The sequence below is a fragment of the Caretta caretta genome, chromosome 5, assembly GCF_965140235.1.
Source record: "Caretta caretta isolate rCarCar2 chromosome 5, rCarCar1.hap1, whole genome shotgun sequence".
NCBI lineage: Eukaryota > Metazoa > Chordata > Testudines > Cheloniidae > Caretta > Caretta caretta.
The window spans coordinates 51,942,573-51,964,225 of record NC_134210.1 but is presented as its reverse complement, the minus strand read 5'-3'; the positions used below and the strand labels follow the sequence as shown (position 1 = coordinate 51,964,225).

Sequence of the window (21,653 nt, the reverse complement as noted above, 5' to 3'; positions counted from 1 at the left end):
ACTGCAAATATTTGTAATAAAAATAATAATAAAGTGAGCATTGTGCACTTTGTATTCTGTGTTATAATTGAAATTAATATATTTGAAAATGTAGAAAAACATCCAAAAATATTAATAAATTTAGATTGGTATTTTATTATCAGTGCAATTAAAACAGCGATTCATTGCAATTAATTTTTTAATCGAATTAATTTGTTTTGAGTCAGTCGTTCGAGTTAACTGCGATTGACAGCACTACAAACAACATATGAATTACAGGTTTCACAGTAGCAGCCGTGTTAGTCTGTATTCGCAAAAAGAAAAGGAGTACTAGGGGCACCTTAGAGACTAACCAATTTATTTGAGCATAAGCTTTCATGCTCACGAAAGCTTATGCTCAAATAAATTGGTTAGTATCTAAGGTGCCACTAGTACTCCTTTTCTTTATATGTTATACAATTAATTAGATACCAGAACATACTACTTTAGTATTTTTAGTCACCAGTTAACTAAATGAAATACTACCAGATTGTTGGGGCTTTCTTGTAAAGAGCCAGAGACTTTTACACTTCATAGTGGTATATTATTTATGCTATGCCAGAGATGTATCCATGATATTTTCTAAGTAAGAACACGAGGTCACTAATTCCAAAACTTTACAACTGAAACTAGATTATCACATCCAGAAAAAATAAGTAATGAGTCAAGGGAGATATATGGGAAAGAGTAGGGTTAGAACAGGGAAGATTATGTGAATATTTGTTGCATATTGCGTGACCCATGTTAGTTATTTTTTAACAAGTCAGTAAGTGAGATAGATTTGAGAAAGAAGGGAGGCATTCTTAGATGAAGAGTCAGCTGTAAAAAGAATTTTCAGCAGAGATTAGATTAAATACACAGTCTGACCACCTTTAGGACATGCTGCAAGACTCCCCTGTTCGATAAAGCTTTTCCACTATAACCACTATGATTTATTTCAGGTTTCAGAGTAGCAGCCGTGTTAGTCTGTATCCGCAAAAAGAAAAGGAGTACTTGTGGCACCTTAGAGATTAACACATTTATGTGAGCATGTCATAAATATAAAGGGAAGGGTAAACCCCTTTAAAATCCCTCCTGGCCAGAGGAAAAATCCTCTCACCTGTAAAGAGTTAAGAAGCTAAAGGTAACCATGCTGGCACCTGACCAAAATGACCAATGAGGAGACAAGATACTTTCAAAAGCTGGGAGGAGGGAGAGAAACAAAGGGTCTGTGTGTCTGTCTATAGTCTGTCTTGGCCGGGGATAGACCAGGAATGGAGTCTTAGAACTTTTAGTAAGTAATCTAGTTAGGTATGTGTTAGATTATGATTTCTTTAAATGGCTGAGAAAAGAATTGTGCTGAATAGAACAACTATTTCTGTCTGTGTATCTTTTTTGTAACTTAAGGTTTTGCCTAGAGGGGTTCTCTATGGTTTTTGAATCTAATTACCCTGTAAAGTATCTACCATCCTGATCTTACAGGGGGGATTTCTTTATTTCTATTTACTTCTATTTTTATTAAAAGTCTTCTTGTAAGAAAACTGAATGCTTTTTCATTGTTCTCAGATCCAAGGGTTTGGGTCTGTGGTCACCTATGCAAATTGGTGAGGCTTTTTATCCAACATTTCCCAGGAAAGGTGGGGTGCAAGTGTTGGGAGGATTGCTCATTGTTCTTAAGATCCAAGGGTCTGGGAAAGACGTGTCCAAACAGCTCTTCCCCAGTAACCAGTCAGTATTAGTTTGGTGGTGGTAGAGGCCAATACAAGGACAAAGGCTGGAATATTTTGTACCTTGGGGAAGTTTTGACCTAAGCTGGTAAAGATAAGCTTAGGAGGTTTTTCATGCAGGTCCCCACATCTGTACCCTAGAGTTCAGAGTGGGGGAGGAACCTTGACAGAGCATAAGCTTTCGTGAGCTGCAGCTCACTAAGGTGCCACAAGTACTCCTTCACTATGATTTAGATAGCCAACCTTCCCCACCTCACAAACACAACCCAGCAATCACCCCAAGCATAACCTACTGTAACCAGGGAAAGAAGAAGAAGAACGGAATACTCCATGAAGTCTACTAGGGACAAGAGGGCCAAAGGCATATTGGGCTGTATTATTAAGAGCATTGCCAGCAGATCAAGGGAAGTTGTTACTCCCCTCTATTCTGCACTGGTGAGGCCACACCTGGAGTATTGCATCCAGTTTTGGTTCCCCCACTACAGAAGGGATGTGGACAAATTGGAGACAGTCCAGCGGAGGGCAACGAAAATGATTAGGGTGCTGGGGCACATGACTTATGAGGAGAGGCTGAGGGAACTCGGATTATTTAGTCTGCAGAAGAGAATAGTGAGGGGGGATTTGATAGCAACCTTCAACTACCTGAAGGGGGGTTCCAAAGAGGGTGGAGCTCGGCTGTTCTCAGGGGTGGCAGATGACAGAACAAACAGCAATGGTCTCAAGTGGCAGTGGGGGAGGTCTAGGTTGGATATTACAAAACACTATTTCGCTAGGAGAGTGGTGAAGAACTGGAATGGGTTATCTAGGGAGGTGGTGGAATCTCCATCCTTAGAGGTTTTTAAGGCCCAGTTGACAAAGCCCTCGCTGGGATGATTTAGTTGGTGTTGGTCCTGCTCTGAGCAGGGGATTGGACTAGACCTCCTGAGGTCTCTTCCAACCCTAATATTCTATGATTCTATGACACGATACAGCTCTGTTTACCTGGAAGCATTTAGATGCTATGATTGGCACTATAAAATCCCTAAAAAAGATTAATTAGATAATGAGATAGCTACAGGTAGGAGCAACACTGTGTAGGGGCTTGAAAGTGAAGAGAGTAAACTGTTTCTAACAATAGGGTTACTGGTAGGCTAGTTTTACAGCTTTTTTAAACAGCTTGCATCCTGATTAACTTTAATATATTGATAGGATGGAGCACTGCAAATCATCCCACGCTCTGTCCATATTTATTATTGAATGAACTCAAACAGCCTACAATCACCAAGTTAGTCAGTTTGTGTTCCTAACATATGTAGCAAGAAGTGAATGCAGAGATTTCAAGATCTCAAGAAAATACTGAATGCTAATGCTTTTTCATCCTTTAATTCTTAGCTCTATCAGATAAGCACTTACGGTACTTTATTGAATGGTAGCTGAAGCACTGCTTATGCCATATAGGAAGCAAACAGTTGCCAGATGCAGCAAATACTTCCTAATCCTTGCATGAAACAAACAGTGCTGCTATCACTAACTGGACAGCCCTCTGTTCTGTTTATTGCCTAAAATGAATTGCATTAGAGGTCTGGAAACAAAAGATTAGATAGATATGGGTGTAACTTCATGTGTTGTGGAAAACTGCATCTGCCAAATGGAGCTTTATCTGAATTCCAAGAGGAAGTTACTACAAAATTTATGACAATAGGAGTTGTGGACACCTACTGCCTCTGAAAATCATGTCCCATGCTTAGATTCTTAAGTATGGCTGTAGAAGCCACTCTTTAAGCACCTGGTTTATAAAATTTTGGCCTATGGTTCTCTACAGGATGATGCGTTTTCTACCCAGAATGTCCTGACTGGAAAGGTGAATAGCTAAAGTCTTTCCTACAGCTTTCCAGGAAAGTATACTCCTCTTCCTCAACAAACTCCAGCGAATAAGTCTTTCAAACTAAATATGAACAGTAAAGCCAAAATGGAAAATAAGCAGAGATTTCTAGGATGCATCCATTACAGAGAAAAACATTACTCACCTGGTAATTCACTTTGTCAGACCCCTTCCTCATCTCCCATCCTGTGGATAATTCCAGACAAGCTACATAGCACCCTCTATGAGGATGAGTGGAAGGCAAATAGTGAAAAGCAGAGGTAAAGTTATAAGAATACACTCAATTCCCAGCCCTTCAGTAAATTTTAAATGCATCAGTTCCCAGCCCAAAGAGAATCCCCCACAACACAAGGGGAGGAGGAAGGGATTCAGTGTGGGAGAAAAGTAGGGATTATGACAAACTGAATTACTAGTGAGTAATTTTCCCTTGTCATTCATTCCCTTCTTCTCCCATCTTGTCGATAAATGTAGGCCCAACCAGTAGATATAGAAAGCAGCCTCATAAGAGGAGATAGGCTTTCATGAGAGGTGACTTGAAAAACTTTAGGATTTAACTCTGCCCTTGTCACCTATATTCATCTAAGAAAGTGTGATGAAATTGTTACGCAGGAATTATGAGTGACCCTTGAGTTTTCCAGTGTAGGGACCTCAGCCCCGAGGTAGAAAGGTATAGTCTTGAGCAATTGTTCACAAGTCAGATTAATACAATACTTTAGTGAATGACTGATACAGGCCCGGTAGCCAGCCATCTTACTTTGGGTCTTGGAAATGGACAAACAGTTCTTGTCTTCCTAAAGCAGCTCCCCCTGTGGGCATACCTCTGGGCAATTATGAACAGGGTCAGGAGCACACCACCACTCTGCTCTTTCCATATTATTGTATAGAAAACAGTTTTTGGCTAAATGAGAGGGGGTCTCAGGGAGGTTCCAGTATGGAAAGGGATGAGAATTTTCTTCTTAAAGTTGTAAACTTGTTTCTGAAAGTTGTACCAAGCAGGTAAAATTCAGTGGCTCTCTCTATAGCCAGAGAATGCAGTTTCTTCACAAGGAAATGGGAAGGATTTGTGTATTGGGCAAACAGGCCCACAGGCTCTTTAACAGGGATGTTCAAAACTGTTTAGGGAGAAATTACTGAGGCAATTGAAATACCATCTTGTTATGTGAAAGACTAAGAATGAAAAGAATGAGGAATACTTGTGGCACCTTAGAGACTAAAATTTATTTGGGCATAAGCTTTCATGGGCTAAAGCCCACTTCATCAGCATCTGATGCAGCTTTAGCCCATGAAAGCTTATGCCCAAATAAATTTGTTAGTCTCTAAGGTGCCACAAGTACTCATTCTTTTTGCTGATACAGACAAACATGGCTACCACGCTGAAACCTGTAAGAATGAAGAGTTAAATTAGAAAGCTTAGTTCAGCAACATGCTAAACTGAGGTTTTAGCAATGAAATGAGCTACTTGCATAGTCAACACAAGCAAGATAAACTTTCATGCATGTCTTTACAGACTCAGAAGCACAGGAGGTCAGTTCATTTAAGGGGTAATGTATCTCAAAACCGGTCTCTGTCTTTGAACTTGGAGGAATAAAGGACAGAAGCAAAAGTCTACTGGACCTCTGAAGATCAAGATAGCTGAAACCAGAACTCAGAAAGGGAAGTTCAGACTCAAACTGAACCTTACTAAAAGAAACTCTCAGACTTGTACTAGGGGACAATGGAAGGGTTCATGTCTATCGATTAGAAAAGGTCATCCAGACTTATGATTAATCTCTTTAAGTGAAGGCTTGAGGGTGAAGCCCATCTCTATATTTACCTCACTCATTTTTCAGGACATAATGTTCAGGGAGATGGAGCTGAGTAAGAACTAGGCACTGGAGAAAATTGTGAGTGATTAGGTGGGCCCTAATATATTCTTCACTACAAGATCTTGGAGTTTGGATGACAGGGATTCTGAAGCCACTTGAGGCAACTAGGATGGATAATAGGGAATAAACTTCTTCCCCCAATCCAGAAGGAATCCTGACAACGGGCTGAAGGCCCAAGAGAATCTTGTGTCTCTGGCATACCAATTCACAGAAGGAGTTCCCTACCAATGGGAGAATACTCCCAAGTGCATGCCACTTTGCCCCAGGACAAGGGAATGGAACCTATGAGCTCTGGGATTCTCTCTCTCTTTTACCAGAAAGACAAAGTAGCAGATAAAAATAGAGCTAAGGCCTGAAACATAGGACTGCTCTCAATGCTTCTGGGACAAAGAGAGTTGTAACTTAAAGCCATTATAAAACAACATCACCACCTCCTGATTCTCCATACAAACTATCTGGAGAGTCCAGATTGTATCCCTGATTCTGCAGCATCCCCTACAAGAGATTCTGGGTGAGTCATACAACACTCCAGTGTCAGTCTCCCCATCCATAACAAGAAGAAAACAATCCTTTTGTGTCTCCCAGTGGAATTAACTGTCCCCCCAGTCTCCCACACAACCACTGTGGGAAAACTTGTCTGTTCATCCCATGGGAGTTGACTGAAGTGTTTTGGGTCATTTTAGCCCACCAACACATCCAGCTGACCCATTATGTGTCTGCATGCTCCCAGAAACCAGCGCCATCAACATAGATCCTGATCTGGAGGAAGAATTTCTCCACCTCACACTGTTAGTCCTATTTCAGGAATCAGGCAGAGCCCCTGTAAGACACAGGTGGACATTTTACCAGCAGCTTTTAAACTGACAAAAGCACTTCTCAGAGAGTGGTTCTGACATACCAGCTGAATCCAGTTGATGCTGCTCATGCCTGTTGCCTTAGCCACAGATTCCCCCTAGGTAAACTTGTGCTTCTAGAGCAGGGCCACAAGCACAATCTGGTTGGATCACATTGTCACATGGACCTGGGATGACCAATAGTGGATCCAGCACTTTTGTGTGAAGCAGCAAATATTACAGGACATTTGTGATCAGTTTGTCCCAATATTCCAGCACTAGGACAGCCTCATGATAGAGGCCAGGCTGATCCAGAAGCAAGTTGTTGTAGTCATCTGGAAACAGACTACCCCAGAGTACTATAGATCTGTGGCTAACCAGTTTGGAGCTGGCAAATCAATTGTGGGGGTTGTTGTGGCAGAGCTTTGTGATGTACCCAGAGAAGAGGGGGGGTCATTACAAGTGTTCCTGAAACAGCTGGTTTTAAGAAAATGGGCTTTCCAAACTGCATCGGGGCCTTTGATGAGACTCAAATGCCTATATAGTTTGGCTTCCACAAGGAGCACATAAACCACAAAGGGTACTGCAGCATAATTATGCAGGCTCTAGTCAACCACAGGGGTTGATTCATGGACACTAACGTTGGATGCACTAGCAGGGTGCGTGATGCCAGCATGTTCCAGTGATCAGGATTTTACCTTCATAGACAAGCTGCGACATTATTTCCACCAAATGACATAGCTATAAATGGAGTCACTATCTGCACTGTTATTCTAGGTGACCCTGCTTACACCCTGTTGCAAGGGCTTATAAAACCATACCCTGATTTCAGAGGACCTGGCAAAAGAAGATTCGACTACACACTCAGTGCAATAGGCAGTCTGAAATCCTGTTGGAGCTGCCTTCAAAACCATTTGGATGCCGGTGTCATCAATGCAATCTGCATGATTGTGCCTTCCTGTGTCTACATAATGTCTGAGAGGACAAGAAGCCATCCACAATTAAATGGACACATAATTGGTTAAACAGCAGCAAACAAAGAGTAACTATTAATGGAATGATGTCAGATTGGAACCCCACCTGAGACCTCCCTCCACAGGGATCAGTTCTGGGTGCAGAGTTCTTTAACATCTTTATTAATGACCTGGATGTAGGAATAAAGAGCATACTGATTATATTTACAGAAAACAAAGCTATGGGGAGTTGCCAAAACTCTGGAGAATAGAGCTAAAATTCAGAAGGATCTTGAGAACTGGGCTATAGATGACAAAATGAAATTAAGGAGAGACAAATGTAAGGTCCTACACTTAGGGAAGGAAAAACCAAATGCACAAATACAGAATGGGGGATAACTGGCTTGGCAGCAGCACGAAAAGGATCTCAGAATTGTGTTGGAGTACAACCTCAATATGAGTCAGTAATGTGATGCTGTTACAAAAAAAGCAAATGCAACTTTAGGTTGCATTAATGGCCTTTGCTGGAGAACTGTGTCCAATTTTGGTCACTGCTGTATAGAAAGGATATAGAGAAACTGGAAAGGATGCAGAGGCAAGCAACAAAGATGATCAAAGGGATGGAATGCAAGCCATATGAGCAAAGGCTGAAGGAACTGAGAACGTTTTGATTGGAAAAAGAGGAAATTAAGGGAGGATGTGATAGCGGTCTTCAGATACTTGAAAGGCTGCCATAAAAAAGATGGGGAAAAGTTGTTCTCTCTTGCCACAGAGGACAGGACAAGGGGTAATGGCTTCAAACTACAGGATAGCAGATTTAGATTAAATATCAGGAAAAACTTCCTAAGTGTAAGAACAGTCTACCTAGGGAGGTTGTGGAGGCTCCTTCACTAGATATTTTCAAAAGGATGCTGGATAGCCATCTGTCTTGGATAGTTTAGACACAACAAATCCTGCATTTTGGAAGGGGATTAGACTAGATGACCTTTTCTGTCCCTTCTAACCCTATGATTCTACCCCCCCATTGGTCTGTGTAGACCCATCTGTTGTCTTATACTTCTACTGCAAGCTCAGTAGGACAGAGATCATATTTTTGTACTGTGTTTGTACAGCATCTAACACATTGGGTCCTGGTCCATGGCTAGGACTCCTAAGTACTATAGTAATAGAAATAATAAATAAAAAAGAATGAGAGAAGAGATTTTAACCAGTTTCTTAAAGATTATTTTTCTTTTCTGTAAAATTATTTTAATGCTGTGCTTCCTGGTTCAATACAAATATCCCAGAATATAACATCAGAAATGTTTTACCAAAAGTCTCCATGCAACTGTGTTAACAGTCTTTGGAAGCGAAGTACTGACGGAAGCAAACTATTGATGAATCAAATTGAACTGTACTAAAAAGAATTCCATCCCCGCAAAAACCCTGAAGAAACTGCGAAGACACAATATCCATGGTAAATTAAATAAAAAAGTGGTAAGGTAAGAACAATATTATTGAAATAACAAGACAATAAGACAATGCATCCCAACAGACCTCTTATCACAGCCAGGATTGCTTTTATCTAGTGACGTGGTTTAATTAATCTTTCAGGTAAACGTAAGTTATTTTGTTGGCATGCACTGGTAGGCACATACACAAAATGACCTAAGTGATATTTTTATTACCTCCTGTCCAGATACTGTAACATACTCTGCATGAGGGTTCTTTATCATTCGTTGTATTTCTTGCAGATGAAATTGGATCTGGGAAATCACCTTCTGAATGTCACCCTTCTGCTTTCTGATAGTAGGGAAGTCTGTAAGATCCTTGAACAATTGGGTTTTATCTCCAGTTCTATTTATAAGAAACAGAAAAATGGTGTATTCCATATTTCTACTGTTTCGATATAATTGTTTATTTCCATCAGTAAACACAAGTTATGAGGTACCCATATAGTTTTGAGCATACCATATTATGTATTTGTCAGTCTCTCCTTTCAAAATGCACAAAACATGTAACTTCACAAGGAGAAAAACATGCATTCCACAGATATGGTCTCACTGAAAGAGTATACTACACTTACACATCACACACAGAACAAAGCCCCCCATGTTAGTGTTTTTAAGTCAAGCACTCAAAAGCTGGGAAATGACAGAATGAAGGAAGCTGCCTGTGCAACTTTATTTTGGCCCCCTTGTGCGTATGCATTATAAGATTGACTTTGACTACATGATCATATACCATTTTTCCACCTTCATAATAAGTCACTACCATCCCCACCTATAATAGAAATATTTCTATTTTAGAACAAATACAAAAATATAACCTTCTGATTGTGTCATAGCATAGATGTCACGTTTGCAATCTGGTAAAGGATAGAAAAGCTGCTAGCACACCAATAGGATAACTTCTGGGTTTTTACAGACCTAGAAAAGGCATATAATAAAGTGGACAGAAGGATGCTTACACCAGTGCTGAGAAAATACAGAGTGCCTGAGGATTTAATAACTATGGTGAACACGCCATATAGATCACCTACAACAGTGATCAGGACTTGTTTTGAAACACACTCCTTTGAAGTGAAAGTGTATAGTATATAGAGCAGTATAAACAAGTCATTGTCTGCATGAAATTTTAGTTTGTACAGACTTCGCTAGTGCTTTTTATGTAGCCTGTTGTAAAACTGGGCAAATATCTAGATGCGTTCATGTACCCCTGGTTGAGAATCACTGGTTTAACTAATTGTAGTACATACTGTAGTCATTTAAATAGTCTGTGAGCTCTGTAGTGGTGTTCACTGTTTTCTGTGTTTTAGAAGTCATTAGAAACGACTCAGAGGAGCAGTCTGCATTAAGCTAAGCCTTGTATATTTACATATAGTGAATTAACATGATTTGGGAGCCAACTGTGCCAAATTAGTGTCATCTTATTATTTTTGTTGTGTAGTGAGAACAGAAAAACCAACTTTGATAAATTTAGCCTTTTTTCCTATTCTTAATTCATATAACAGTCCTATAGACGTTTTCATTTATAACTATCATATCATTTCTGAGAAAACATTACAGCTGGATTTGCAACAAATTGGCTGAATATTGCTTTTTGTTGATTTTTACATGCATATTGCAGATCGAATGTTTATTAAACAAGAAAACATAAAATAAAAATTGGGGTAATATATCAGCCAGACCAGAAATAAAGGTTCATCTGTGGGAGTGGCACAGCCTCTTCTCTTCACAGAGAAATAAAGGCTGCGGGCACATGTCACTGGGGTGACAATATGTATTTTGTTACATACAGCCAGTCAAACCCCAGCTCCTTCTTCAAAATTCATGCACAATATGGAAATGGGGTGGGGGTGTGATACATGGCAGCATATTGCACAGGTACAAAGCTCTGGGTTGGGGAGTGATTTATTCCAGTTCCTTCACAACGGTCTGAAAGTCACAGGGACGTATCTTATTTTGTCATGTACTCAGTCAGTCAAAACCCAGCTCCACATTCAAACTCCATATACAATCGTGGAAATGGGGTGGAGGAGGGACACGTGGCAGCATATTGCACAGGACCAAAGTCTGGGTTGGTGAGCAGCATGTTCTAGCTCCTGCAGTCACTGATAGTCACCGGGATGTGCAACTGGGGTTGACCCAAGACTTATTTGTCATGTTTAACCCGTCAAAACACATCCCCTTACTCAAGCCCTGTGTCCAATATGAAAATGGGATAGGGGCATGACAAATAGCAGCATATTAACCAAGAATGAAGCTTCGGGTCAGTGAGGGTGACCAGACAGCAAGTGTGAAAAATCAGGACAGGGTGGGTTTTGGGGGGGGGGGGGGCCGCGCAGCGGGAGAATAGGCACCTGCATAAGGCAAAGTCCCAAATATCGGGACTGTCCCTATAAAATCGGTCACCCTAGGGTCAGTGAGTGGCATGTCCCAGCTCCTTTAGAATAGTCTGACAGTCACAGAGAGTGACACTTGGGGTGATCAGAGACTTATTTTGTAATGTAGTGTCAGTCAAAACCCAGCTCCTTATTCAATCACCGTGTACAAAAAATGGCAGTGCAGTGGGGGTATGGCAGCATACTGCATAGGAACGAAGCTTTGGGTTGATGAGTGGAACATCCCAGGTCCTTCAGAACAGTCTGTCAGTTGCGGGGACATGTCACTTGAGGTGACCGAAAACTTATTTTGTCAGGAACATCCAGTCAAAACCCTGTTCTCTATTTGATTATTTAATAAAAAAGTAAGTGTAAGGTAAATTTTCATCACTTTCATGCATATTAATTGATAACATTTCTAAAAATGTAATCTTAGAAATGTATTTTTAAATAATTTTGACTTTTGAATAAGGAACTGGGAAAAAATGGTTACCTACCTTTTTGTAACTGTTGTTCTTTGAGATGTGTTGCGCATGTCCACTCCATGTGCACGGTCAGAGATTTTTGCCTTCGCGGTAGCCGTAGGGCCAGCAGGGTGCACTCTGGAATGTCATGCCCATGCATCAGTATACCAGGCGCTGTCCTCCCTACACCCTTTCAGTTCCTTCTTGCCGGCAACTCCAAGAGAGGGGCAGGAAGGTGGGCATTGGAATGGACAGGAGCAACACATCTCAAAGAACAACAGTTACAAAAAGGTAGGGAAGTGGTTTTTCTTCAAGTGCTTGCTCATGTTTATCTCATTCTAGGTGACTCACAAGCAGTGTCAGTGGAGGTGGGCTCGGAGTTCAGGGTCTTACAGCATGTAGCACTGCTTTGCTGAAACCAGCATCGTCCCGGACCTGCTGGGTGAGTGCATAATGGTACATAAACGTGTGGAGAGACAACCAGGTAGCAGCTCTACAGATCTCTTGGATCAGCACCTGAGCCAGGAAGGCTGATGATGCTTGCGCTCTAGTTTGAGTGAACCTTGACTATTGCTGGTGGAAGCACTTTCACCAGCTCATAGCAGTAGCGGATGCAGGCCATGATCCCGGACTAAATCCTTTGAGCAGATACTGGACGACCTTTAGTCTGTCTGCCACCACAACAAATAGCTGCGTTGAATTGCGAAACAGCTATGTCATGTCAATGCAGAAGGCCAGCGCCCTCCTGACATCCAGGGTGTGCAAACTGTGCTCCTCTTCTGAATTATGAGGCTTCAAGAAGAAGACAGGTAAATATAAGTCCTGGCTGGTATGAAACTGGGAAACTATCTTGGGCAGGAACGGCAGGTGCGGCCGCAGCTAGACCTTATCCTTATAGAATACCATATAGGACAGTTCTGAAGTAAGTGTCCTGATCACAGACATTACCGCCACCAGGAACAAAACCTTTCAGGAGAGAAGGACAAGGGAGCAGGAAGCCAGAGGCTTGAAGGGAGGCCCCGTGAGCCTCGACAGCATGAGATTCAAGTGAGATTCCCAGGGTGGGACAGGGTCCCAGATGTGAGGGTAGAAGCACTCCAGACTTTCAAAAACTAGGCCATCATGTCATGAGTGAAGATGGACCTGCCTTGGAATGGAGGGTGGAAAGCCAAAATAGTGGCCAACTGGACCCTGATTGATGACCAGGACAAGCCCAGGAGCTTGAGGTGCAGAAGATAATCCAGGATCACCTGCAGCGAGGCCTGCTCAGCCCACATACGTCATTCTGAAGCCAAGCACGTGAACCTTCTCCACTTAGCTCTGGTGGAGGACTTTCTGTTGCCAAACAAGACCTATTGAACATGGGCCGAGCATTCCCGTTCTTCCGCATTCAGCCATACAGTATCCATGCTGTCAAGTGTAATGCCACCAGATTCAGGTGCAGAAGATTGCCGTGGTTCTGGGACAGTGGGTATGGCCAGTGAGGTAGTTGCAGCGGGACAACTACCAAAAGGTCCAGCAGTGTTCTGAACAAGGGTTGGGAGCTATTAGGATAACCTTTGCCCTGTCTAGTTTCATCTTCATGAGGACTCTCTGGATCAATGGCACTGGCGGGAAGGCGTACCTCAGGGGCCCCTGTCATAAATATAAAGGGAAGGGTAAACCCCTTTAAAATCCCTCCTGGCCAGAGGAAAAATCCTCTCACCTGTAAAGAGTTAAGAAGCTAAAGGTAACCACGCTGGCACCTGACCAAAATGACCAATGAGGAGACAAGTTACTTTCAAAAGCTGGGAGGAGGGAGAGAAACAAAGGGTCTGTGTCTGTTGGTATGCTGTTTTGCCGGGGATAGACCAGGAATGGAGTCTTAGAACTTTTAGTAAGTAATCTAGCTAGGTATGTGTTAGATTATGATTTCTTTAAATGGCTGAGAAAAGAATTGTGCTGAATAGAATGACTATTTCTGTCTGTGTGTCTTTTTTGTAACTTAAGGTTTTGCCTAGAGGAATTCTCTATGTTTTGAATCTAATTACCCTGTAAGGTACCTACCATCCTGATTTTACAGGGGTGATTCCTTTTCTTCTATTTACTTCTATTTCTATTAAAAGTCTTCTTGTAAGAAAACTGAATGCTTTTTCATTGTTCTCAGATCCAAGGGTTTGGGTCTGTGGTCATCTATGCAAATTGGTGAGGATTTTTACCAAACCTTTCCTAGGAAGTGGGGTGCAAGGGTTGGGAGGATTTTGGGGGGAAAAGACGTGTCCAAACTACGCTTCCCAGTAAACCCAGTTATAGTTTGGTGGTGGCAGTGGATATTCCAAGGACAAAGGATAAAATTAATTTGTACCTTGGGGAAGTTTTAACCTAAGCTGGTAAAAGTAAACTTAGGAGGTTTTCATGCAGGTCCCCACATCTGTACCCTAGAGTTCAGAGTGGGGGAGGAACGATGACAGCCCCGATCACAGGAGCAGGAAAGCATCTGACAGGGATCCCCTGTCCATCCCTCAGAGTGAACAGAATACATGACATTTCCTGTTCTGACAGGATGCGAACAAGTCCACCTGGGGAGTTCTCCACTTCCAGAAGATAATACTGACCACCTACGGATGGAGCAACCACTCGTGGCAAGACGAGATGGTCCTACTGAAATGATCAACTAAGACATTCCTGGTGGCAGGCAGGTGCACGGCTATCAGATGAATGGCATACAGCACACAAAAATCCCAAAGGCGGAGAGCTCCTTGACGAAGGGCCGAAGACCTGGCACCACCATGCCTGTTCATATAATACACTGCGGTGGTATTGTCCGTCAGGACCTGCACCACCTTGCCCTTCAGGTGGGACAAGAAAGTCTGGCAGGCCAGACGAACCACTCCGAGTTCCCCAACGTTGATGTGGAGGGCCAGATCGTCCCGCAACTAGTGGCCATGGGTGCTCAGCTCGCTCAGGTGGGCTCTCCAGCCCAGGTCTGAAGCACTGCAGACCAGGGTCAGCGATGGGGATGGGGTCGCGAAGGGGACTCCCTCCAACACCAACCTGGGGTCCAACCACCAATCCAGGGATGACCTGATGTGGTTTGGCACCCTCGCTACCCAGGCCAGGTAGTGCCTGTTGGGGATGTAGACCGACACCATCCACGCTTGCAGGGGCTTAACAACTACTTAACACTAACTACTATAAACAAATTATTTACAAGGCCATAAACTATTTACCTAAGGCTCAAGTCAGTAAAGATGAAACTGCTAGCCCTTGCTATGCAAGGAAAGGTGCTCCGACCAATCATCATGGGCGGTAAGAAGAAACTCAGAGGGCTTAGGGCCAGTGGTTGCCTGGTATACCAACGCGTGAGCACGGCATTCAAGGGGGCACCACTGCTGGCCCTAAGGATACCGCTAAGGTAAAAATCTCTGACAACCATGCAGGTGGGTGTGCGCACACCTAGAATGGAATCAACATGAGCAAGCACTTGAAGAACCATCAACAAGGAGCTGGTACCAAAAACAAGGAGTTGGGAATAAGGAGCATATTTAAGCCTCATGGTCAGCCCTCAGTACAATCCTGTTTATCACACTGATGGACTATGTCAACAGGAATAACTCAAATGGAAAAGGTGAGACATTTGTATCTGCAGAGGACATAGAAATATAGGCATTCTCAAAAGAAAACACTAGAGGAAATTGCAAATCAGTAGTATGACCAGCTAGACAGGCATAGGATGAAAATGAACACAACTAAGATACAGGTCATTTGGATCAGTAGAGGTGCTGCAAGGAAATTGGACATAGAGATTAAGTAGCAAGACTAAATCAGACTGACAAGCTCATATATCTTGGTGACTGGGTTATGGAAGACAGTGAGCTTGAACACGAGATACAGTCTAGACTATGGAGTGCTGGGAGAGCGTGGAGATGGTTGTTTATGACAAGCATACGTCACTGAGATTGAAAGACCAACTAGACAGAAAAATGGTGTTCCCTGTCGCATTTATGGTGCACGAGCATGGGCAATTAGGAGACAGCAGGTTCAACTTCAAGTGTTTGAGATGAGAAGTCTTTGTGCCATAAAAGGAGTTACATGAAGAGACAGATTTTGAAACAAAAGTATTAGGATAGAAGTCAAAGTCCCTGACGTGGTTGATAATATCCAAGAAACATGACTTTGCTGGTTTGACTACATAGAGAAGATGAATGAATGGGACCTGGTGAAGACAGCATGGTAGGAGAGGTTAGTAGGAAAGAGAGCCCAAGGAAAGCCAAAGAAGTGATGGATTGCATCAAAGAAGATGAGAAGCAGGTGGACCTTAGTGACACTGTGGACATACAAAGATGGCTGATGCGTCATGACAACCTGACTACAGTCAATAGGATAAGAGGAAGAAGATTATTCTGTCATAGCTGTAAAATCTGATCCCTGAAGAGAAAATAAATCCAGGCATCTTACAAATAGTAAAAATAAGGAAAAAAAAACCTACTTTATTGTACCCAATGCAACTTCCCTTTTCACAAAAACAAAACTTGAACTTGAACAATAGCCAAGAGGATAACATTGAGATGAGCTCTGATTCTGAGATCCTAATATAGATATTATACAGAAGAAAGTAAAGCCAGTATTTTATAATACTGAATTTTTCAGAAACTATTTTACTGCTGATTAGACCTATTTCCAAGGGAATTGAAGGAGAAAGACAGCTGCTAGCCAGCAGCTGATTATAAAAACTTTATCATTGCCTTGTGCCAGCCGCCTACTGAAAACAAAAAGGGCAGATTTCCAAAAATGGCAACTGCAGATATTTAGGCATTTTTAGGGTTTTAGAGTCAGTAGTACTTTTCAAAAGAATTTTTAGGAATACAATATAAAATATAACAACAACAAAAAACAACACACACAGGGTGCCTATATATATACAAAATACATGATGAACTGTGGTAAAATACAGGTTTTACTGGCACAAGTATGAAACTCCTGCATATGTTCAAAATGCATAAAGCCATGAGTAAGTTATCCTGGTTAACCAAAACAAATTCAAATAATCATTTGCATTATGGTATGTGGTGATATTTTCTGTTTGTACTCTTTTAGAGGAAACTTTTGATTTAGAAAAAAATTAGGCTAACATTTTCATTGGTACTATTTTTCGTATTACTCCATCTACAACATCAAGCTGTCTTAGTTACCATGCACATAATGATAGAAAAATAAGTAGTAATATTTTTAAAAGTAGCTATAGTAGAGCTTTTCCATAAATCAGGTATCAGGATGATAAGGTCTTCTATCTCACACCCTGCCAGACCTATAAATGAATTCTATATATCAACAGAAAACCTATAATCCCAGCTATCCAACAGGACACACCAAGTGTTTGTAACTGCCCTTAAATCTGTCACTGGTCCAAGAGCAAATATTGGCAGTCCTAGATTTTGGCTCAGTTAATTTTTCAATCCCTGCTGCAGAGAAAGATGAAAACATTTTTCTGTCAATTACTTTAAAATTAACATCTATTTTAAAAGTACTCAGAGATTTGGAATATGAAATGTAATCCTGTTAAAGACAGATTAACCGGCAAATCATGAAGAGCAGATGAAGAGACAGAAGGTGCAAAATAAATAAAATTAATTTCAGGGCAGCTTATTTTGTCTGAGGCAAGGGATTTATTGTATTACTGTGCTGAACAAATATGGTATAAATAATTATATGGCACCTTTAATCAGAGGATCTCAAAGCACTTCACACACTAAATTTCATAACACCCCTATGAGGTAAGTGGTATGTCCATTTCACAGATATGAAACCTTCACAGAAAGGTTCAGTGACATTTGCCCAAGGACACACAGGAAGTTGGGGCAGAGCTGGACACAAAGCTTGGAGGACACAATTCCAGGCTCATAATGTCCATTCTATAAACATATTAGGCACAAAAAGCTACACTGAAAGAATATTGAAGTTTTAAAGTCAAGCTCTCAAAACTGGTGAGGAGGGCAAAGGGAGAGCATTCCGAACAAAGGAGGACTGTCCCTTCTCTGAGTTCCTGTGCCTGGCATCATAGTGGCCTCTGGAACTCAGGAGAAGCAATTGCAGGGAAAGTCCTGCTTGGCACCTGCAGCCCTAAGTTGAAACATAGGCAGTTGTTTTGTGGGGCTGGTGCATGAACAGTCCAGTCAGCACACAGGAGCTGTGAGGGGATGGAGCACGCTGAGCACAGGCAGTATTTTCAGAAAATTTCGCTGCTGCCATACTCAAAAAATAACATCTTTTATTAGACCAACTTCTGTTGGTGAAAGAGACAAGCTTTTGAGCTCACACAGAGCTCTTCTTCAGGTCTTGGAAACGTACTAAGAGTGTCACAGCTCAATACAAGATGGAACAGATTGTAAACTACTTATGCTAAACAATCTGTTCCATCTTGTATTGAGCTGTGACACTCTTCATATGTTTCCCAGACTTGAAGAAGAACTCTGTGTGAGCTCAAACGCTTGTTTCTCTCACCAACGGAAGTTGGTTCAATAAAAGATATTATCTTACCCTCCTTAGCTCTAACATCCTTGGACCGACATGGCTACAACACTCCATAGGTAGCCTGAATGGTTTAAGTATAGCAAAGTTATAAGCAACCAAAAAGAGGTCTTTTAATGGAAAGTGTCAGGCAACCTTATATATAAGTGATTCCACCTATACCAGCTATAATGTACATTTTGTATTTATATATTACATAAATAAGGTATATTAACCAACATATACAATTCATACATCAAGTAAGTTCAGTAAGACAGACTACAATGCATGAAAGAACTGTTTTCTTTACTTACTTGGCCGCTTCTTCATTAAGTATTTGTAAATAATGTTTCACTGGAAAGAGGAGCTCAGGAATTTCCAAGAGGGCCACCTGCAGTAAAGGAGCTTTCACTTGGGAACGTATAGCTGGAACCAGTGCTTGGAGTTCTAACCCCAGGCGAGACAAAGTGCTGACTATCAAGAAGAACTCTTGAGTTGAACACTGAAAGTGGAAAAAGTTTTAGTTTAAATTGTTACAACATTGTACGTTCCAGGATACCCACATAACATCCTGTTAAACTTAGACAAGGTTCAGAGATAGTATTTCAATATGTAAAAATTACTTGATTTTATGTTCAAACGGTAAATCTGATGGATTTATTACTTATTACAGAAGCACAAAGGAACTGACTTAAAACGGGGCCCCATTGCGCTAAGCACTGTATAAACATGGAATAAGAGAGAGTCCCTTCCCCAAAGATCATATCATCTAAATAGACAGAACAGACAAAGGGTGAGGAAAAGGGATATAACATATGAGCACTGACGAGGAAGCAAAAGGGGTTTGCAGCAAACAACCAATAAAAATAGTAAAGAAACTGTCCAGAGTGAAAACTGCAGAAAGCAGTCTGATGCCATCAGCAATATCCAACAATCCCTGCTTAAATTGCTCCTGGAGCAACTCTTACCAGATTTAGTCTCAAGCTGGCTCCTCTCTGCAGTTTCTTTCCCCAACAGCACATGGATTGGGGGTAGAAGGGACGTCACCACATGAGTCCTAATGCCCCGAGAAAATAATGGCTTTCCCTGCACAGTTCTGAGTCTGGGGAGTGCTAGGGGTGATCAGGGGAGTCCCCCCGCCTCTTCCCAGTGCAGCAATACGAGTTAAAATATAATTCTCTCCCTTTCTCACCTTAGCAGAGAGTTATTAGTATGACCAAATGTTAGATGTTTCAATGTAGATCACAGATCAAATGACTTCATATAGTGGATTCAGTTTCCCTACACTACTAAATCTGTTGGACAACAGAAAACCTGAATGTATTGAATCAGTCCTAAAATCATTTATGAAAGCATTAAAGAGTGTGAAGATATGCTCCATAATGATTAGAAAACTTCCTATTAGATTTTGTTAAGATGTATGTAAAAGAGTGTGTAGTATATGAAGGAACATGGAGTAGGCAAAGTCAGCAACGGCAATTACACCATTGAGAAGGGAAGCTTTGCAAAGAGCTGCAGAGCTACAAATATAAATATTGCAGATACCAGAAGATAATGTTCAGAAACCATCCATCAGTTTCTCAAACAGAGAAAATTTCACAAGCAGAACTGGAATATCCCAAGACATTTGCATGTAAACATTTGTGGATTCTGATTTTATAGAGACAACTAACTATACATCTAAAACCACAAAAGAGATGCTTTATTTTCATATTGGTTTATGAAAAGATTATATATGAGACAACTCATATTCTCACTGGATAACCTATAGCTCTCTGTATGAAGAGAAAATTATATTCTAGCTGGTCCATATCAGCTTTTCAAAAATAGAAAGCAACCGACCTCCCTTAAAAACTGAATAAAATAATTCCTAGTGCTTTCAACAAATTGCTCCCTAAAAGCTAAACACAGAGAGGGTAATCGATTTTTTCAGATGGCTTCTGAGGAGCATTCCTACTGGAAATAAAGACTTATCACTGAGAACTCTCTTACTCACTTTCTTTTGTGTTACTGAAATCAGAATGAGATTACAGCTATACCACCACCTGGATCTAAAATTATCTTTAAAAGGAAATTTCTACATATCTCGAGAGACTAATCATTACCTTAAATTCTACAGCTCAGTTCATCTATATACTGTTTATCTATATACTGTTTTCAGTTAATAAGAAATAAAAGTATAAAAGTTTTAATTTCCTTTTTCCAAGGTGCGTATTAGGTTATCCTAAATAAATACTTCGCTGAGTATATATCCAAGTCATAAAACTCTAAATTAATTACATGCATATTTTTACCTGTGTTTCATTAAAAAGTTTCAACTTAATTGTCAACAATTTGGTATCAATAAATGAGTCAGAGTGCTGAGACTGCAAAATTCATTATGCTCATTTATCATAAAAATGTAACAGGAATCTTTACAACTCACATAAGCGTGATAGTGTCTTAAACAATTAATATAAGATTGAATTAATAAATTATGAACTGTTTATGTCTGCTTTAATATTTGGTCTATTAAGTATATTTTTAAATGATCTTTTTTATTTGATACATTTTCTGAATGTATAGTTTTAATACTCCTTGCTATGTGACATACTGTATACAATTTACACAAGTCATCTTCTTTGGGTTTTATTTAAAGACAAACAAATAACTTTCCACATTCCCTCATTTCATTTCCTTTTTGTTAACCTTTCTATTTATTCACATAGCCCAGAAAGACAAAAAACAAACAAACAAACAAAAAAGTATCTTTCCACTTGAAGTTTGTTCCATTGTGTGAATCAGAAAATACAGGTTTTCTGTACAGGATACCCCAAAGAAAGGCAGAGGTCTGTTAGATGCTCTCCTTGGGTACATCTACACAGAAATTAAACATCCGCAGCTGGCCTGGGTCAGCAGGTTCAGGCTGAGGGGCTGTGAAATAGTTTTGTAGACTTTTGGGCTTGGGCTGGTTCCCAAGCTGTGGTACCCTGCAATTAGGGAGGGTCCTAGAGCCTGGGTTCCAGCCCAAGCCCAAATGTCTACCCAGCAATTTTTAGTTCCACAACCTAAACCTCGTGAGCCCAAGTCAGCTGACCCGGGCCAGCCACAGGTCTTTTATTCCAGTGCAGACATACCCCTTGTGACTTGATGGTATGGTACAAATTAGAGACAGAAAACACCTATTAGTTCATCTCCATGCAACTACCTGATTGTTCTCTATGGTACATTTCCTAATGTTTTTATGTAGTCTAATATTTTGTCCAGTTTTTGTTCAGTCTTGCAACACTAAAAAACCCAAGAAATGGTGTTTTTGCCAATTTTCTTAGAAGCCTAATTCACAGCCTACTAAATCTCACTGAGTGGAAGTTTTGTGTGATATTCAACCTAAATATTCCTTTTCTTAAATAAATCCCAGTACTTCTAGTCATGTCTCTTTGCATTCACACTAAATAGCTCCTCTGCCTCCTGGCTGTTAACAATCTTCAAATAGGTGTAGCCTTGTGTACTCCTCTAGTCATCATTTAACCAAGCTAATTATCTTTTGCCAAAGCAATCCACCCTGCCTCCTGAAGATACCCGTTGATCTTTTCACTCACTAAAAGAAAAGGAGTACTTGTGGCACC

General features: G+C 40.9%; 1 protein-coding gene across 4 annotated transcripts in view; it reads right to left on the bottom strand.

The window, feature by feature from the left end:
- MSH3 (mutS homolog 3) overlaps positions 1–21,653 on the bottom strand; it is a 184,546-nt gene that overhangs the window by 75,967 nt on the left and 86,926 nt on the right. For all 4 annotated transcript variants that reach the window (XM_048850086.2, XM_048850090.2, XM_048850088.2 and 1 more), the window contains 2 exons: positions 18,363–18,550; positions 8,904–9,072 (listed from right to left, as the gene is read on the bottom strand). In XM_048850086.2, the coding sequence (XP_048706043.2) occupies positions 8,904–9,072; positions 18,363–18,550 (357 nt within the window). The remainder of the gene's footprint in view (positions 1–8,903; positions 9,073–18,362; positions 18,551–21,653) is intronic.